Genomic DNA, 21,044 nt, shown 5'->3' on the forward strand with positions numbered 1-21,044 from the left:
TACACAGTGAGAAGGCAGCCGCGTGCAAGCAGAAAAAGAGCTCTTACCAGAACCTGACCATGATGATATCCCGAACTCGGAATTCTAAAAATCTGTGTTCTCTCTATATCAAAGACCTTGGGTTAAATATGAAATTAACATGCCTGTGATCACTTACATTTTCTAATATTACCAATGTATAATATAAAGTATATAAGATAATCTTTTGGGAACTGAGTCTCTTTCAAAGAACATTAACAAATAAATTGATAAAGATTTTGTCACATAAAAACCCTTGAGTAGACATAAGGACATATCTCAAAAGCAATATGTGAAAGATGAAAAATGTTCAACTTGTTTTGTCATAATGAACCATTCGAAATAAAAATTCAGCCCTTCAATAGATGCAACTCTCTAGTGGAAAAACAACACTATCTTTATATAAAAATCTTTTTAGTAGAACATCATAGGCTCTGTAAAACCGGCTGAGAGGTAAGCAGCACCCAGGACAATAAATAGTTCTAGTAAGAAAAGGAAAGTCTTCTCCTGTCCCTAATGCTATAATAATTACACAAGATAAAAGAAAAGAAGAAGAACATATTCCCCTTGTAAATTGAATATGAGTGGTCTGCAAGGTCCTAAGAACCAGGAAATGAGTTTGCTATTTGTTAGCATGTCTCTTGGGCTAAGGATGGAAGGGTACAACATGGTATGGAAGGAAGAACATGGCCTTCTGATGAAGGCAGGCCTGGGTTGGAATCTCTTGCATGATTTCCCTATGTATGACTGGACCATTTCTGAGACTTCCTCTGTTCCCATTTTCATCTCTGCAGCCTGTGGATGATAAAAAATATGGGCCTTGGAGGGCTGTGAGAAATATTTTCTTTATTCATGAGAGATACACAGAGAAAGGCAGAGACATAGGCAGAGGGTGAAGCAGGCTCCCTGTGGGGAACCCGATGTGGGACTCGATCCCAGGACCCAGGGATCACGACCTGAGCCAAAGGCAGATGCTCAATCACTGAGAAACCCAGGTGGGTGAGGCATCTGTGATGTTCCTAGTGTGGTTCCCAGCATGCATCCCACATATTTTGGTCTCCCATACCACCTTGGTTAAATAAAGAGAATGGTAACTAGTCTGCATTTTTAAAATAATGACTTGGCCTTCTATCAGGAGGAAGAGAGTCTTTCATATGGACCTCATGCCAAGGCCTGGACATTCCTTTTCTCTTTGTCCTCCTTATGACATCACCACCTTCAAGGTTACATCTATGGGCAATTTCCCTAGTCTCAAATATATTTTACTACTATCTTTGACTCTGATTTTTTTGAGCTATACTTGCTTCATTTTTCAATTCACTAAGCATTCTGATCTATTTCTTACCAAGCAGATTGGAGTTAGTTGTTCACTCAATGTAAAGGAAGGGTGATTTCAATAATGAAAGAATCTAGGTGTTCATGGAATGTTGTATGAAATTCAGGAAAAAAGAGAGAATAGAAATGGTAGCATCACATAGTGAATAAAAGCCTGTGCTTTGAAATAAATAGACCTGATTTCAAATGTAGACTCTGTCCATTACTAATATGGTAACCTGGGCAGATCCATTAGACTCTGAGCATCAAGGTTCTCCAATATAAAAATACTCCCATCTCACAGGGTCATTGTAAGTTAGACAAAATTAGGTACATAAAGTTTTTTAGCATAATATCTGACATGTAGTAAGCCCCTGATAAATTGTTATTAATGTAACTCAGATGAGTATATCATTTTGCCAAATTATTACTAGCATGTCGTACCTATGACATGGCATAACTGAGATCTAGGGTGAAAGCAGGAAAAAAAAAGAGGGAGTTAGTTTTTTCTCATGACCAAAAAACTTCTTGATATTTTGTTTGTGGGAGTGTTCTTGGTCTTCCACGTTTTGTGAATAATGCAAACAGAGATGGAGTAAGTAAACAGGTGACCTTCCATGACCTGCTCCCACATTTATTGAGCAATCATCATGTTCTAGACTGGATATTCAATGCATTTGTGTTCAGGGTTGAGAGGAAATACACACAGTCAATTCTTTCTCCTACATTCCATCTATCTGCTCCATTTTTTTTTAAAGATTTATTTATTTATTCATGAGAAACACAGAGAGGAGAGAGAGAAAAACAGAGACACAGGCAGAGGGAGAAGTAGGCTCCCTGCAGAGAGCCTGATGTGGGACTCAATCCTGGGTCTCCAGGATCATGCCCTGAGCTAAAGGCGAAGCTAAACCCCTGAGCCACCCGGGCTACCCTGCTCCATCTTTCCTTTTTACTAAACTGCTAAGATAGAGCCCTGATACCATCCATCAGGACTATTGCCTCCCCTAACTACTCTCTGCTTCCACTCTTGCTTACCCATCCATCTATTATCTAGCAACAGTCAGAAAAATTTGCTGGAAATATAAATCAGATTTGGTAGTCCCCTAATTACAAATCCTTTGGCAAAATATCTCCACTTTTTACCATGGCCTGTGAAGACCCTGTGTGACTAGACCCCTGAGCATAGTATCATATCTGATAGCATGGCCTATGCTCTGGGCTCTAGTCAAATCAGGCTTCCCTGAGCCCCTCTCTCTGAGGGTCAGATTGTACCCAGTAGACCTGCAAGTCCTCAGCCTCGATGGCTCAGGCACACAATGTGGCTGCTTCTCCTCTCATAGATTTGGTTTTAATGCTCCACCTCAGAGAGGCCCTCCTAGACTATTCCTAACACGTTCCCACCCTCTCGCACAGCCCCCTATCCACCTTCTATCAGCAGCACTAATCATTATCATTCCCCCTCTTATTTTATCATTTGTAGTCCCAGGCAGGAGAGACATTGGTCTGTCACATTGTCAATTGTATTTGCTGCAGGGACATGACACAAAAGAAGACCTCCAGAAGTACTCATGGAATGAAGGACTCAAGCATTGGCAAACACAAAAGGGAAAAAATGTTATGTTTTCGTATAGTAAGGGTTAATGGGAATGCATTTTTTTGAGATTCACAAGAGCACGAAACATGGTACACCTACTTGGTATTAGACATCAGTAATAAATCGCTGTACAAGAAAAGCTGCCACTTCTGCCTCCTCCAGCCTTTCTTGAGCTCAACGGGGCCATGGATGAGCAAGGTACGAGTGGCACCCTCAGATGATGTAGTGCTTTCGCTGTGGGTGTCCACCTCCACAGACGAGGTCTTCCTGCAACACATCAAACACAGAGCAGTTAGTTACTGGTCAAATACACAATATAGTTTAATGCCAAGTTTCAAGGTTCACACAACACTAAAATGTAGTCTCAACCCCCAAAGCAGAGCTCCAGAGCTCAGAATCAGGGATCCCTGAGTTACAGAAAGCTATAGAAAGAGGTGAGGTCACTTGGGAAACTGATGCAGAGGGAGGACAGTTTCAAGGACAAAGCCCTTGGGCATGCGAACACTTAGAGGTGTGGTGGAGAAAGCTGCAGAGCTAATTGTGAGCCATTAGGTAGGCGAGAGCCAAGAAGCCAAAGGTAGAGCAGATTACAAGAAGGAGAATGAACAACAACAACAAACAGGACAACTTGTGGCCTAATATAAAATAAAACAACGTGTGAAGAATTAATTACAAATTGCTTTTATGTTAAGATAAAATGAAGATAACTGAAGATCCTGGAAGTTGACCCCCATCTTATCTAATTCAATATTCAAAATTGGGGTAAAAATTCTCAAAGATCAACAAAAATATTGGAAACCTCAGAAAGTTTCTGAACACAAGAGTTTAGCTATTACTTGGCTGAGCTCTGACAGGACTTCCTGGTCAAAATAGGTAATAAAACAACTCAATTGAGCAGAGTGTAAAAATTCTTTCATAACTAGACAGGTATTTTCATAGACCCACTGAAAACTGTCTCACAGAGAGAGAGAGTTGGCTCTCTCATGGAGCCAAGAAAGTGTCTCCGCCTCCCCCAAGGATGTATAAAGCCTGCTCCCTTCTGCTCAGCAGCACTGAATCTTATGAACAGGAGCAGCTTTTCAGGAAGCTGGTGCTGGAGTTACTAATTAGTTTCTATGTATTAGAGGAAACAAAAGAAAAGAACAGTTCCTGTTATTGCCGGTCTGTTTGGATGGTCAGAAATAGTGGATCAGAAGACTACCTCATGCGCTGAAGCCTTGAATGTCCACCTGTAAGCTCAGCGTGCTTTCTGATTGACGGGAACATCCTTTTCTCTTCAATTCGCGGGACGGGAAATCGAGTGAGTCTACAGCACTTGGCAGAGTACTGTCAAATGCTTGAAGCCTGAAGATTCCGCAGCGGTCCGCGGTCACTGCCATTATGATGTCACATATTCAAAGCTCATGTTGTAACTGCCAAACTGACATACTGGTTTCCTTATCTTGGCCTCCAAGTTTTGACTTTTTAAAAGTAATCATTTTATTTTGAGATAACTGTAGATTCATTTGCAGCTGTAATAAATAACACAGAGAGATGACATCAGTTTTTTTACAGATGGAGTCTTCCAGAGACACTTGCATCACCACAAGGGTCCTTCCTATTCCCCGATTACAACCACACAAATTTCTTTCCCCCTCCACCACCTCTTTAATCCCTGGCAATCACAAATCTGTTCACCATGTGTATAATGTTGCCATTTCAAGAATGTTATACAGATGGGATCACATAGTTTATGAAATTTGGGGATTTCCTTTTTCCCATTTGATGTAACTGGAGATTCATCTAGATGGCTGCAAGGATTCACAGTTCATTTCCTGGTGTCCCTTAGTAGTACATCATGATATGGATGTATCACAGTTTGCTTAACTACCTGTTGAAGGAGTTCGAAGTGTCTGCAGGTTTTGGCTGTCACTAATAAAGCTACTATAAACATCTGTGTACAGGTTTTTGTGTCAGCGTGAAGTCTTCACTTCTCTGGGCTAAATGCCCAGGATGGGAAGAGCCAGGTCATATGCTAGGTATGTTTTTTTGTTTTTGTTTTTGTTTTTTTTTTATAGTTTTATTTTTTATTTCTTAGGAACTGTCCAACTGTTTTCCAGAATGGCTGTGCCATTTCACATTCTCCCCAGTACTGTGTGAGTCATTCAGTTTCCCCTCATCACACGAACATTTGGTGTTGTCATTTTTTATTTTAGCTATTCTGATAGCTGTGTAGTGTGATATCTCACAGTGGATTTCACTTGCATTTCCCTAATGGTTAGTGATACTAACCATTGATTTGCCACCTGGACATCTCCTTCAGTGTCAAAGCACCTACAGGAGCCTGTTAAAAACATGTTACATGAAGACAGTGTTCCCTTTCCACTAGGAAACTGATGGTTTTACAGATTAGGAGGCTCCTGCGCATACAGGTTGGACTCTGAATCCAAGCAGCCGTGACATAATATGAAGGATTCAAATCCAACTGACTCAGGAGGTCACACAGCCTCTTGTGAGGGCCCCCCACCCCCACCATGGACAGTGTCTTTCTTTGACAACTGTGGAGGACAGAAATTTGATCCTACAGACAAAGTTTGTGGTTTCCCTTACAGGCTCCTGTAACAGGCATGTGAAAACCTATCTTTTATGCCCCACTAGACTCTATGGACCTCAAGGAAAGAGTCTATGTCTGATTTATTATTAAATTCACACAAACATTGGCACATCAGAGGAATAAAAAAATTCTGTATTGAACAAGTGAATGAAATAGTTTTCTGGCAGGGATGGACAGGGAAAAAGGCATGACATAAAATAGTCTTTCTCTTATTTACTTTATTCATTCAACAGATAGTGTTTGGACCTGTACTAGGAGAAAGGCACTTGATAGGTCTGGGCAACAGGGAGCCAGGCCCAACTCTAAAAACAGGATTTAAGTGAGGAGGGGGAAGACAGATATTAAACAGAGAATGTCATCAATAACTGCCTAACACAACCTCTGGAAAGTACTGCAGAGGAAAATTAAAGATTGAGGTGAGAAATTTAGGGAGGGACTTGACACCTGATTTCAATTATGGAGAGGAAGGCTTCTTTGACGAGCTCATTTGAAATGACCTTTAAAGAATAACTTGGGATTAGAAGAGAGAAAGAGGAAGGAAGGGGGAAGGGAGGGAAGATACATTTGTCAGTTGAAGGGACAGAATGTGACTAACTGATGTTTCAGAAACATGGAAGACTTTGCTGGATTGGAGACACAGGCAGAAGGTTCAGGAGAGTGAAATCGGCCTGTAAATTAGGTAGAGGTGAGAGCACAAGTCCTGGTAGTCCTTTTAGACTTTATTAAGGCTTCTCATCTTAAAACCAAACTAACACAGAAGTGGCATGTAGATAGTGGCCTCCAGGCTTCTCACCACATTTATTTATTTTTAAAAAATATTTTATTTATTTGAGAGAGAGAGAGAGAAAGAGACAGAGAGAGAGAGAGAAAGAGACAGTGCATATGCACAAGAGGTGGGGGCGGAGAGAGAGAGAGAGGAAGAAGCACAAATGGTGCTGAGTGTGGATTCTGAGCTGTGGCTCTGTCTCATGACCCTGAGATCATAACCCTGAGCCAAAATCAAGAGTCAGAAAGTTAACCAAGTAAGCCACCAGGCACCCCTTCTCACCACTTTTAAAGGACAAGTGCTAGTCTGGCCATGCTTGACTGTATTTAGAACCATGGAGGCTCATTGGGCAACACTTTCTGGCCTCCCATCAAGCACCTGTCAAAATCTATTTCAGGTAAAAAATAATCTATTTCAGGTAAAAAATATAGGCAGACTTATCTCTGCACCTTCCCCAATTCTCAGATTATGTCCCATTCTCTGCATCTCCCTTCAGAGAGGTTAGAGATTTAGAGGCCGGGAAAACTTCTCTCCTTTTAGAATCTCGTCCTGTTGATCAATTCTGATATGCATCAGACTCACTTGGGAGGCTTTTCAGGCACTCATTCTGAAACTGCCTCCCCCAGAGGTTCTGATTCATCAGATCTGGAAAAAGCTCTTTGAGTGATTCTTACATGTAACCAGGATTGTGAGTCACTGGTTTTAAGGAATTAATTGAGAAAGATACAGTGTTTGATAGTATCTTCTCCTTGTAGTAAAGCAAAGGAGAGAAAAGTTTGTCTGAGAAAGATAAAGGGAGCTTCTTTTACCAGGTCACAGTTACCTTTGCAGTAATAGCTAAAGCTTAATTTCTCCCATAATACCATTGTGATTTATTTTAATTTGATGAATGAGCTCTAAATAGAATAATAATGATAGGGTCTGTTTTCTTTTTTAAAGACTTTATTTATTATGTGTTTATTCATGAGAGACACAGAATGAGAGAGAGAGAGAGCAGAGACACAGGCAGAGGGAGAAGCAGGCTCCATGCAGGGAGCCCGATGTGGGACTCCATCCCGGGTCTCCAGGATCATGCCCTGGGTTGAAGGCAGCGCTAAACCGCTGAGCCACCCGGGCTGCCCTGGTCTGTTTTCATCTATTTCACCGAACACCTATGTTTTCAGCCTAAATATCAAATAGAAGAGATACTTTAAGGTGATCATTATGCCCATAATACCATATTATTGATCTATTGTCAATTTTTGTCAATACCATACTGTTTTGATTATTACAGCTTTGTAATATATCTTGAAATCTGGGACCGTGATACCTCCAGTTTTTTTTTTTTTCTTTTTCAAGATTGCTTTGGCTATTTGGGGTCTTTTGTGGTTCCATGCATGCTTATGAATTACTTGTTTTAGTTCTGTGAAAAATACTATTGGTTCTTTGATAGGGATTCCATCAAATCAGTAGATTATTTTGAGTATGGAACATTTTATTAATACTTGTTCTCTCATCAATAAGCATGGAATATTTTTCCATTTGTGTTGTCTTCAATTTTTTTCAATATATATATATTGAATGTCTTCAATTTTTTTCAATATATATATATATATACACGTCTTTCACTTCCTTGTTTAAATTTATTTCTAGGTATCTTATTTTTGGTACAATCATTAATGGGACTGTTTCTTAATTTCTCTTTTTGTTCTTCATTATTAGTGTATTGAAATGCAGTGGGTTTCTGTATATTGGTTTGTATCCTGTGACTTTCCTGAACTCATTTATCAGTTCTAGTCCATTTTTGGTAGAATCCTGAGGGTTTTCTACATATAGTATCATGGCACCTGCAAATAGTGAAAGTTTTACCTCTTCCTTACCCATTTGGATGCCATTTATTGCTTTTTCTTGTCTGATTGCTGGGGCTAGGACTTCCAGTACTATGCTGAATAAAAGTAGTGAGGGTGGAAATCCTTGTTTTGTTCTTGATCCTGGGGAAAAGCTCTCACTTTTTCACCACTGAGTATGACATTAGCTATAGTTTTTTTCACATATGGTCTTCATTCTGTTGAGGTATGTTCCCTCTAAACCTACTTTGTTGAGTTTGTATCATGAATGGATGTTGTACTTTTAAATGCTTTTCTGCATCTATTAAAATGATCATGGATTTGACCCTTCTCTTGTTGATGAGATGTATGATGTTAATGGATTTGTGAATATTGAATCACATTTGCATACTAAGAATAAATCGCACTGGATCATGGTAAATGACTTTTTTAATGTATTGGTGGATTTGGTTGGCTAATACTTTGTTGAGGATTTGTACATGTATGGTCCTTAACCTCCACGTGTTTGAAGGCCTTCCAAGCTTCTTGTTGTGATTTAGTTCTAATTTCAAGGCATTATGGTCTGAGAATATGCAGGGGACGATCCCAATCTTTTGGTATCGGTTCAGACCCGATTTGTGACCCAGTATGTGGTCTATTCTGGAGAAAGTTCCATGTGCACTTGAGAAGAATGTGTATTCAGTTGAGTTTGGATGTAAAGTTCTGTAGATATCTGTGAAATCCATCTGGTCCAGTGTATCATTTAAAGCTCTTGTTTCTTTGGAGAAGTTGTGCTTAGAAGACCTATTGAGTGTACCAAGCACTATTAGATGTCACCAAGTATAAGTGTATTATTATCAAAATATGTCTTAATTTTGGTTATTAATTGATATATTTGGCAGCTCCCACATTCGGGGTATATATATTGATAATTGTTAAGTCCTCTTGTTGGATAGATCCTTTAAGTATGATATAGTGTCCCTCTTCATCTCTCACTACAGTCTTTGGGGTAAGTTTTAGTTTATCTGATATAAAGATGGCTACCTCTGCTTTCTTTTGAGGACCACTTGAATGGTAAATGGTTCTCCAACCTTTTATTTTCAGGTTGTAGGTGTCCTTCTGTCTAAAATGAGTCTCTTGTAGACAGCAAATAGATGGGTCCTGCTTTTTTATCCAGTCTGAAACCCTGCGCCTTTTGATGGGGTCATTAAGCCCGTTCACATTCAGAGTTACTATTGACAGATAGGAGTTTAGTGTCATCATGATATCTATTCAGTCCTTTTTTTGTGGATTGTTCCACTGAACTTCTTCTTAAAGGGGAATTTTAAGAGTCCCCCTTAAAATTTCTTGCAGAGCTGGTTTGGAGGTCACATATTCTTTCAGTTCCTGCTGGTCTTGGAAGCTCTTTATCTCTCCTTCCATGTTGAATGAGAGCCTTGCTGGATAAAGTATTCTTAGTTGCATGTTCTTCTCATTTAGGACCCTGAATATATCCTGCCAGCCCTTTCTGGCCTGCCAGGTCTCTGTGGAGAGGTCTGCTGTTACCCTAATATTCCTCCCCATAAAAGTCAGGGCTTTCTTGTCTCTTGCTGCTTTAAGGATCTTCTTTTTGTCTTTGGAATTTGCAAGCTTCACTATTAAATGTTGAGGTGTTGAGGGGTTTTTATTGATTTTAGGGGGGGATCTCTCTATTTCCTGGATCTGAATGCCTGTTTCCCTTCCCAGATTAGGAAAGTTTTCAGCTAGGATTTGTTCAAGTTTTATCAATTTGGTTGATCTTTTTAAAGAACCAGCTCCTGGTTTCATTGATCTGTTTTATTGTTTTTTTGGTTCTATTTCATTTATTTCTGCTCTAATCTTTATTATTTTATTTCTTCTGCTGGTTTGGGGTTTTATTTGTTCTTCTTTTTCCAGCTTCTGTAGTGTAAGGTTAGGTTAATACTTTTCTTGCTTCTTGAGGTAGGGCTGGATTGCTCTAAAGTTCCCTCTTAGAACAGCTTTTGCTGGATTTCAAAGTTTTTGGACCAGTGTGTTTTCATTTTCATTGGTCTCCAAGTATTTTTAAACTTCTTCTTTGATTTCTTTGCTTAAAATTTTAAATCTTTGATTACATGTGTTCATCAGAAAACATTATGTAATGGCAAGAGCACGAGGTCTGGAATCAAATTACGTAGTTTTAATCCTTCCTCATAATTTACTACCTACATGACACTGGGTAAACTAGTTACACTTCTGAAGCCTCACTGTTATCATTTATAAAATCCGGATGGTGATAAAAGCACCTGCTTCATAGGGCTGTTATGAGAATTAAATGAGATCATACCGCAGAAATCTTAGTATGATATCTAACAGAGTAATCCTTCAAATGATTTACTTATGCTTATAGGAGACAATGAGACTTTTTATTCAGAAATAGTAACAATATCATGAGTATTCTCCATGACCAAAGATAGGGAGAGATTGTAGTAATGCCAATTGAGTAATGCAAATTGCCAAGTTCTTTGCCAGGCAGTTTATGGACATCATCTCATTTCCTTGCAGCAGGTTTGTGAGGTAAGAATCATTATTTCCACTTTATAGTTGGAAAAACTGAAGTTTAGTAAAGTTAAGGCACTGAAAACCACATACCTAATAATTCATAGAGTCAAGTTTGTCTAATTTCAAAGTCCTATAATATTTCCTTGCCTAAAGAATGTTTCCCTCCTGGAAGAGGAAAGAAAATATATTTTAAGCCACATCCCATTTAGGTTGGCTCACAAATTATTTAACTTAAACATAAGTGAGTTTTTCACAATTGTCATCAGTGTGTTTACGTAAGGTGCCCATGTCCCACTCTGTCTCTTCTCCCGGAAATGGCTGGTTGTGGATCCCAGAGCCACTGCTAGTACCATGAACTGACTGTCAGACAGGAAATTTGCAAAGCTCTCAATGTGGATAGGAGATTCCTGGGACTTTACAGAACAAGATCTTAGGTTTTAGACAGGCTGGGAGTAAGAGTCAGGACTGTGAAAGCCTAATGATTCCCCTCCCAATGTCCAGTGGTTCACATCTCATTGATAGATACCAGGCTATGAATTTGTGGCTAAACATTTCCACTGCCTTCTAAGCTTGATACCCATCCTGGATCAGTATTATGAGTAATCTCTATCCTGATTCTGGCACTCTGAATTTTCTACTACCACTAATTGATCTCTATAAAGAAGGAAAAAAGGGATGCCCAGGCCTTGGCAGTTGAGTGTTCACTCTACTACCCTTTGCTGCCCTCTACTGACCATATCTGGAAATTACATTTAACCTTCCAGGTCCATGTCCCAAAGCAGATAGAGATACTGCAGTGAGTGAAACCAGGCACACAAAATTTGAGATGCACCAAAAAACTAAGTAAATAAGATATGATATTTTAATTTAATATTTTTAGAAGTCAATTTTCAAAAGATACATGATGAACAAACTACCAAAATGTACCCTAAAACAGTACTACTAGCTTATGTGTACAAAGACCCTGCCATCCATCTTTTCATTCAAGAAAGAAGTCTAATACCACAGTAGAAAATCATGCTACCAGTGCTGATGAACCTTTTTCATCACTCGCATATTTGGGAAAAAGACCCATAAAATTTAGAATAAACCAAAAAAAAAAAAAAAAAGGTGCAAGTGGAACAGATATTATAACAGTAGACTCCTGAGGAAAACAAGAGAATGGAAAAAAAATTAAGAAAACAAAACCAACTAACATCTTTAGAGTCAAGAAGCCAAAAAAGAGGTGGCTATGAAATAAGAACAAAGGCAGATAAATATTTCTTGTATATTAAAAGTATCATCGACCAAATTGAATTTAATAGAAAGTCTTGAAGATTGAGTTCAAGGAATCCCATTTGACCTTGGCACTTGGAACATTCATCTTTCAGTTTTCCTGACCTAAGGTTACCCTTTTTTTCTCAGTAACTAGAGCTATTTAGTCCTTCAGTAAGGAGTAATTTTAATCATTGGAATAACGGAAATGCTATTTTAATTTGTAGAATCAACATACAAACAAAGCTTGGAAGACAACAACTGTAAAAGAGAATCTGACTAATAGTAACACTGATAATATGAAACAATGGAAGTCTGAATATTAAAGCAGCAGAGAGATATGGAAGATAATGTCACAGATTTTTCTCACCTATTTATTTATATAGCAAGAAATCAATTATATACTGTCTAAAATTGATGTAACAAAATAGAGTTTAAGTATACTCTTTAAAATGATAATCACCAGAAATATCAAAGCAATGTAACTGGAAAAACATAGACATGGATGGATCAAAGAATAAGTTTCTCATCTTCCAATAGATGCTATCTAAAGTTGATAAACAAGATAAAAGGAGAAATCAAGTATTAACATATATTTCAGAGGTACTGTGATAACCACCAGGAGAACAGAAAATACTTAAAAACAGGGAGCTGGAAATGAGTCGGGGAACAAGTTCAGGCTGAGAATTTACTTTTCACTTGGTATCATTCTCTACTGCTTGATTTTTAAAACGTGTGTATGTATTAATTTTAAGTTGAAAAGTTAGAAGAAACAAAACCAACTCAACTTTTGCAGCTGCAGCTCTTGGCACCACTTCCTTCCCATCTGCAATCTCTCTCCTCACACCAGTAGTCAGATCCTATGGAGGCAGGAAGGAATAAAAGAGACTAGAAAAGTTTCTGTCCTGAATTTAAGTTTTTTTTTGGAATCTTTTTGGTTTGTGCTTGGGTTCTATCTTTTCAATGGTGGAACTCTTTGGAATACTAACTTTTGACTACTTTAATCTGTGATATCTAGAATCTCCTTAAAGTTTTGCTAAACTTTGTTATCCTTCTTTACTTCTTGACAAAAGACTAATCCTGAGTCATTGCTCTTACTGTGATCACAGTATTTTATTTTCTTAGAATCTTGATTCTGGCCAACTACTGCTTTGCCTGGCCCAACTCAACCTGCCTAGGTAGGAATGAAATGTCTGTGGAAAAGAGATGACAATTATCATTTTCAGAATAAATGAAACGTCATATACTAGTAAGTTAAACATAGTACTAAGGGAGTAGGGTGATGTTCATCATCCCATTCCTCATGCATTTACAGAGGAGAGTGTACTTCCCTGTTCTAGAGAGAACAGACTTGGAAGAATTTGGGAGTAGAGGTTTCTCTAGACTTGTGGTCTCACAATCTTGTACCAAAGTAGCCAAAACATGAGACACAAGACACAAAAAAATGAAGAAACCAGAATACCTATCTATATTTTTGAAGAAGGCAATAATGTCTCAAATGTCACTCTCTGAGAGAAAGTAGGTAATATATATGGGAGACCCGGGACACATCACCAAAACAAAACAATAACAACAGCAAAAGCAAAGGAATACCTATATTAATATGTGGAAGCACAACTATTGATGGGCACTTTCTGCTCAGTCATACAGATTCACAGGCCGTGGATTCAGTGCTGGTGCAGCTGGCTGGCTTGCCACCAGACTGAGACCAGGTCCTCGCTGTCTCCAGCATAGGTGCTACTAAGTTATCTCTGCTGTGCTCTGATAGCAGTGTCAGGTGACATTACATAGTCACTTAAGTGGGGTACCACAGTTTTGTTTGTGACAACTTCTATAGTGGACAGTTTCTTTTGTGATTGCTGACCCCTTGGAGACTAGAACTAATTAGAGATTTGAAGCAACTTTGAAGAAGCTGAAGAAGCTATACTCATTCCTGTGAAATCCCAGGACACAGCTGCAGCTATAGGAACCTTGGCTCTGAGTAAAAGCCTCTGGCTGACACTGAGCCAATTGTATAAAATGGAGAGTGAGAGCATTTGGACTTTAAATAAAGCTCATAGAGCTTTTATTTGCAAGGGGATTTAGTTTGTGGGGAAGTTGAGTAACAAAAATGAGTTTCATATTGTTCAAATTTGGGACATTTTAATATGGATATAGTTCTCTGTATTCATATCATAAAGTCTGGTGAGCTATTTTGGACAACATGACTGGGCATAATTAGTGATAAGAAATAGAATTAGAGAGTGAACTTTCAGCTTAGTACTATCTGACTCATGGTGCTAGTCTTTTATGGGCAAAAAGCAAAATGCCCTTCAAGAAGTCCCAGAAGGACTCTGTGTAGGGAGAAGCAGATTGGGGACTGTGTGTGAGCAAGCAGCACTGTGAGCATACACCACTCGGTGAGAGGGACAGCTGCCTGGTCCCCTTCTGATGCCTGAGTACAAAGGGTTATGACATGTTTCTCAGCCTTCCATCATGTGTACACCACCTTCATGACTTTTCTACAAATACATGTTTTTAAGTATTCAGCATGGACTTTACAATCTTTGCTCAGGGTAATATGTGTTAAAACATGTTAGGAAAAAAAACAGGTATCTTTCTGACTACAGATGAAAATACATACATAATTACTAAAACTGAAAAAAATATGCCTGTGAGTATGCTACTTAAACAACTCACATGATGCCAGTGGAACCCACAATGTAATATATTTAAAAAATTAAAAAGCTGGCAAACATTCAGAGGGATGCGCGTTATTCCCCTCTTCAGGATTCGACTCCAATCCTGATGACAGAACATGGTGTTGGAGAAGAGATTTGGGGTCGCTCTCTTCACTTTCTCACACCATCCCAAGCAACGTAGAACAGACCTTTTTTAAGACCTATAGAAGCTGTGAGAGCTTTTGTACTTAAAGTGTTTCTTGGTCCCCTATTGGAGTGGGCTTGAGTGAGGACAACTGCAGTTTGGCCATCCCATGGCTTGTTTATGGAGATGCAGTAGCAAACCCTGTTTTGCATGAGGTCTAAGCCTCTACCCAGCTTACCAGGGAACCCTATCATTTGGATGATAACATACATTTCAATTGCCTTCTGTCTCCCCTTTCTCAAACTGGTTCCAACCCGTAAAGAAGTGCAAATTCCAACACAGCATGTAGTTACAAAAACAAGTGAAAGAATGAGAGAAGAAAACATTGATGGAAGAAAATGCATGATGCTATTATACAGCAAAAATACTATGTATATATAAAATTTAATGATAGCTTATTTTGAAAAAGTGTTTTTAAAAAATGAATGCAACTCAATACTCAAATAGTGTTGAGTTCTCCTTCCCCAACTTGCAGGTAGAGTCATGTAGTATTCCAGTCTTTCTGGCTGAGTCCCTGCAGCTGGAGCAGGGCACCTTCCGCTGTTGTCTAGTTTCTGAAAACCAATGAAAGAAAGAATATTGGTTTAGGGTTAGGCCTGGGGCTAGACCCTGGATGTCTGAAGTTCAGCAAATTACCTAGTCTTCCTGAGTCTCAGGTTTTATACGTGTAAAATGGGAACAATAACCCCTCTAGATTTCTTGTGAGGATTAAGTAATAATGCATGTGAGTCAGTGACACTGCCGTTCAGAAAGAAATTTAGATCCATGTCTAGGTATCCACTGGGTATGTCCATAACTAGATAGCTTTTGAAGAGGTTTGAGATCTTTCCCTTGCATGGATAGTGGAGTATGTGTGGTCGTGCTTATACTCATAGGTTTTTTAGCACAGATAAAATGCCAAAACAATAAAGATTTTGATCTCATGTGTTCCTTTGTGCAAACAAGCTTGCCTAGCAAAATGGTGCAGATAAACGCAGATGAATGGACTTTATACAAATAAATGAAATGTTTCTCTAGTATAAAAATAGATCAAATGGTAAGAGCACAAAAGTAGGTGAAATGGTAACATAAACTGACTTGTGTAATCAGAGAGTCAACTCTTGACATTTTCCTCTCTAAGCTTTTTCTAATAGTTTTCTTGCTAAGGCTACAATGTTTTTGCCATATTGGAAGAGGATTGTCAACTCTAATGAAGATTAAGTAGCTTTCCCAACTAGATTTTTTTAAATAAGCATCAGTTAATGCTGCGGGCTTTCAAAGCCATATTCATGAAGAATGGAAAGATCTTTAAAGAGCTGCTCTTAGAGACTCCTAACTCTGGGAAATGAACAAGGGGTAGTGGAAGGGGAGGTGGGTAGGGGGATGGGGTGACGAGGTGACACGCACTGAGGGGAGCACTTGATGGCATGAGCACTGGGTGTTATGCTCTATGTTGGCAAAATGAACTCCAGTAAAAAATAAATAAAAAAAGAAATAAAAAATAAAGATCTGCTCTAAGAAGATGTAACTAATAAAATTTGAAATTTAGCAGCATTTCTATTCCATAGTTATTCCAACACCAAGTTTTTATCATGGTTACACTGAACAAAAATTAATTAAAACAGAACTTTACATATTTAATAAAAAGATGAAGATATTATTTACAACTTTAGCCAAAAATTAATTCCCTAAAGAGTAAAAGGCTATTTAATAAACAATTCTTTTGACTGGTTGGGAAAGTGTTGCACCACAGCTCACAAGTTCACACTTGATTTATTCTTTGAACGATATAGATAAGTTACAGGATTAAGTCTTCTGTCTTTTGGTTCCTGCCATTAATTGGTTAAAGTCATCTGAGGACAGTGTAATTACAATGCTCCCAAAGAAACCTGGAGCTTGGGATCCCTGGGTGGCACAGCGGTTTGGCGCCTGCCTTTGGCCCAGAGCACGATCCTGGAGACCCGGGATCGAATCCCACGTCGGGCTCCCGGTGCATGGAGCCTGCTTCTCCCTCTGCCTGTGTCTCTGCCTCTCTCTCTCTGTGTGTGACTATCATAAATAAATAAAATTAAAAAAAAAAAAAAAAAAAAAGAAACCTGGAGCTTTGTAAAGTACAGTAAATGGAAAGTAATGTGTTATGGACATTCAATTGCTAAAAGGATAAAAGGGTAGGAGCCATTAGGAAAGGTGAAGAAACACTGCTCTTGATGAGCTTGCTGAGGAGCCAAATGAGCTTCTTGATCATGGACAGAAGAGACCATCTAAAGTTTAAAAAATGTAGAGCTGTTTGTGTGTCCATTGATCCTGCAATTCTACTTGTGCACTAAAGCAGGAAAATTAAATGAAATATTACCTAACAAATACAGGTGCTATGTTTTCTTCCTCTGATGTCTTTATATCTTTGTAGCCAGAAATCCCAAAGTTAATTTCCAATAGGAAAGGCTGAACATTAAAGTTAAAAGTTCACCTTAATTTGAATATTGTAGCATTAATGACATCTGGTGGAAAATGAGTTACAGTGTAGCATTATTTAGGTATCCTGATCTTTCCTTTATACTATCACTTTCTTTTTTTTTTTTTTTATACTATCACTTCATCAGATTTTCACACAGCCCTCTCCCCAAGTCCATGAGAAGAGTGTACTTTCTGGCCCCATTGAAGTTTGGCTTAGCCTTAAGACTTACCTGCATCAGTGGAATATGGGCAAAAATGTCAGTGTGAAAGTTCTGAAGATAAGCTTTAGCAGTCCTGGTGAGGCATTGCCCCTTCAATGATAGAAGGAGACGTGCCCTGCAGATTTGCAGGAGAAGAAGACAAGCACTCCAGATAACCCACAGACTTACAGGGAAAAAATTGTTATTCTATGGTTGTTTGTGTAAAAGCCAATTAATACATGAGACTATTACACACCTCTGTGTGAATTCCCATGGAGGCTTGACTCCTCTCTCCAATTGATGACACTGGGAGAAGAATCCTGGAGACGTGTGGTTCAGTCCCTTCTGGGGCTCTATTTCAAACCCTGATAGGCCCAGTCGGAACATGTTTCCATTCCTCCACCTATGGTAAGCAAAACTGAGTCAAGAGTCCAGGGCAGGCCCATCAGGCTCTCTTAGAATCTTGGTTTCTCTGTATAACATGGTGTGGAAGTCATGTAGGGCTCTTTTTTTCTTCCAAACATTTATTTAAATTTTAGTTAACATATAGTGTAATATTGGTTTCAGGAGTATAATTTAGTGATTCATCAATTACACATAATACCCACTGTTCATAGGTCATTCGCAATTCTTGCATCTGTTGGTTTAAATATCTTCCTCTTAAAAAAATAAATAAATAAATATCTTCCTCTTAAGGTGGACTTCAAGGTATAGGAAAAGAGGGCAGGACAAGTTTAGTTGGAGCCATAGGCCAAAGCTTTTCCGATTGAGCTTTGCCAATAAAGCTTGTAGCTTGGCTCCCACTCAACTCTAATAGATGTACTAGTAGGAGTCAGTAGTGTTATAAGCCACAAAGTATAAGTGGCAATATTAGGACAGTTTAATTTGATGAATAAAAACAACTGACAGAAATTAAAGTATTATCCGTGATCTATTAAGAAAGTTGCTACTGGTGAACATTTTTCAGGGAATGACCACATTATTTCTGGTTATTTAGCAGAGTCATTTAGTGTTTCCTAAAGCAGTTACTGCTTTCTAAAAAGAATTTCAAACTTTTGTCCCAAAAGTAGGACCAGAATTGTTAACTCTTCATATTTTTACTGAACTTCCAGTTCTGTTTTCCTTCTCAACCTAATGTTTCATGTTTAGAGGTTACAAACAGCCCAGTATTTAAATGTTTTAATCTTACTAGTGTTCACTTTGTAACATACCTCATGTTTGGAAAACCAGACTCTTGACCATACCTTAATTCAACATCATTTTCATTTCTGCAGAACTACTTTATTTTTTTTATTTATTTATGATAGTCACACACAGAGAGAGAGAGAGGCAGAGACAAAGGCAGAGGGAGAAGCAGGCTCCATGCACCGGGAGCCCGACGTGGGATTCGATCCCGGGTCTCCAGGATCACGCCCTGGGCCAAAGGCAGGCGCTAAACCGCTGCGCCACCCAGGGATCCCTAGAACTACTTTTTTATTCAGGAAAAGGACACATGTGGGTGGACCTCAATTAGATAGCTTCAACAATTCTCAAGGCAATGGGCTTTCACAATAGCATTCACGATACCTGTCATCAATTACTGGCACTTATTTGTCTTGCAATGAGAGAATTGCCCTTTATTCTTAACAAGCAGGCAACTGGATCAAAGAGATTAGATTACTCAGGTGAAAAAACAAAGACAAATACATAATGAGATAAACCTGTGTAGTAACTGCCTGGAAGATTGCCATCTATTTTCCTCTCCATATCTCACGCTTTAGAAAGACCAGGACTTTGTTTCATTCATCCTAATACTTGGCACTTTAACAGGTGCTCACTTTGTAATTTCTGAATGAGTGATACAGGCCATGTGTTTTTACTTTATAGTGAAGGTTAATGAGTTAAATCATATAAAAAGCTTAGAACGGTGTCTGATACTGCACTTAATTACATACAGTTTAGATAGATGAGAAAAGACGTCAGAAGTTTGCCTTAAACTGACCCTTAAAAATAAGGAAAACTAGGCTGGCAATAAGGCTAAGAGGATAGAAAAGTTCTCCAGTACACTACATGCTAAAATGAATTAATTCCAATGACATCTATTATTTTTTACAGAGAATGATGCTTATTTTAAGTCTAAGGTTATAAGATTAAAGAGATATAATCAAAGCTTGTTCATTAAATTGAAAGTACCTCCAGATTTATTCAAGTTTGTATCCTTAGGCCTCAGTAAGCACAAGATATTATTTGCTATACTGAATCCATTCTATTGTATGTGTTAATACCACACCAATATAAACATATTTTAAGACAAATTTTAAACATACATATTTAACTTTATTTCATCATCATTTAAAGCTTGATTTTAGAAAACATAAAAAAATTAAGAGTTCTGTATCACAGGAATTTAAACAGTGGCAATATACGTAGCTTTGTAGGTTCGAGTTCTACAACAAATTAAAATCAAATCATTGGAAATGTTTCAATATGGAAAATAGACAAATAAATGGCAGAGACCTATTATGAGCAATGTTTCATTACTTGCAAGTTATCGTTAGATAATTTCAGAATCTAAACAAAGACTCTCATATTCAGACTTCTGTTGCTGTATTTTACATTTAATATCTCCCTACCTATATTCCAAGTCAAAGTCCTTGACCAAAAGGTCTGATTTAAGAAGGCATTTAGTTTTATGGCAAAAGTTATCCATCTACAGTTACCCACACTTTCAAGGAATTGACAACAATGCTGATGTGATCTGCTAGTTCCCTTTTGAACAATGTGCAATAATTTATGTCAACCCTGTATAAAGTTATACAGGTAGAAAAAATTGGACAATTATGCACAGTTTCAATAGATGTAGAATGTTAAGTTTTCCCAGTCTAAAAATTAACCAGTGATACAAAATTTATCAACTATAGTTGACTTGGTTTCAGGAAAACCGCATCTGAGAACTACAAGTACATCACTGTCCTTATCTCATCCTCAGTCACTGGTGGGAATTTTATAGGCCACCATGCTATTTACTTTGTGGATAGTAGTACTAAATGAACGAAGACGGACTTCCTCAGAATTGGTAACAAACTGTGGTCCTGACTCTTCCCATTTTTCAAGTACAACCAAATCCTTGTCTGTATAAATCAGTAGGTCAAATGAACCTAAATTGGATAAGATCATTAAAGTACAATTATTTTTCGAAAGGTACAACTATCCTTCCTGTCTCCCTCACATGTGAGCCAGCTATCATGTCAGAAAGCTAGTTTAGCTTGATCTCTAATCAGTTATATTAGCTAATTGCTTTTCTTCAATGGAAATTTTAGTACAGAAAATACTGTACTCCCTTTTACTTAATGAAAAACTTGATTTTTTTCTTCAAAGAACCACTAAAGATATTTGCAGAAAGTATATAATTAATCACGAGACAGCATGAATCTAAGCCAGAGAAAAAGAAATCTTGGTTCTGTGACCGCTGTATCCCAATGCCCAGAACCGTGTTAGGCATACAGTAGGCATTTAGGGTATATCTGATGAATGAAGGAGTAACTAATCTAGAAAAGAAAGACACAGTTATACCTGTCTAGTCTTAATTATATACAAGGAAATGTGTATAAAATAAAAGAAATGGAAGAAATTACATCAAATATTCAGGAGCACTGTAGAAAATTTTCATTCTTTCCCTATTCAG

At 38.2% G+C, this 21,044-nt stretch overlaps 1 protein-coding gene across 3 annotated transcripts; it reads right to left on the minus strand.

Moving 5' to 3' along the window:
* Positions 1-722: 722 nt before the first annotated feature.
* On the minus strand, positions 723-18,703 carry LOC119878252 (rho GTPase-activating protein 20-like). 3 transcript variants are annotated; one of them, XR_005386719.1, is made up of 5 exons: positions 17,637-18,703; positions 15,187-15,301; positions 4,128-4,437; positions 3,026-3,193; positions 724-813 (listed from the first exon to the last, which is right to left on the minus strand). XR_005386719.1 is itself a non-coding variant. In XM_038588926.1 (4 exons), the coding sequence occupies exons 2-4, from the start codon at positions 4,190-4,192 to the stop codon at positions 801-803; spliced, it is 246 nt and encodes an 81-aa protein (XP_038444854.1). In that variant the 5' UTR covers positions 4,193-4,437; positions 10,719-10,800; the 3' UTR covers positions 723-800. The 3 variants fall into 3 exon arrangements, 1 of the variants encoding a protein (XP_038444854.1); XM_038588926.1 differs by lacking the exons at positions 15,187-15,301; positions 17,637-18,703 and adding an exon at positions 10,719-10,800 and having other exon boundaries at positions 723-813; XR_005386720.1 differs by lacking the exons at positions 724-813; positions 3,026-3,193; positions 4,128-4,437 and adding an exon at positions 12,405-12,742 and having other exon boundaries at positions 17,637-18,278.
* Positions 18,704-21,044: the final 2,341 nt, after the last annotated feature.

This window comes from Canis lupus, unplaced genomic scaffold, assembly GCF_011100685.1.
Source record: "Canis lupus familiaris isolate Mischka breed German Shepherd unplaced genomic scaffold, alternate assembly UU_Cfam_GSD_1.0 chrUn_S1303H1480, whole genome shotgun sequence".
Taxonomy (NCBI): Eukaryota; Metazoa; Chordata; class Mammalia; order Carnivora; family Canidae; genus Canis; species Canis lupus.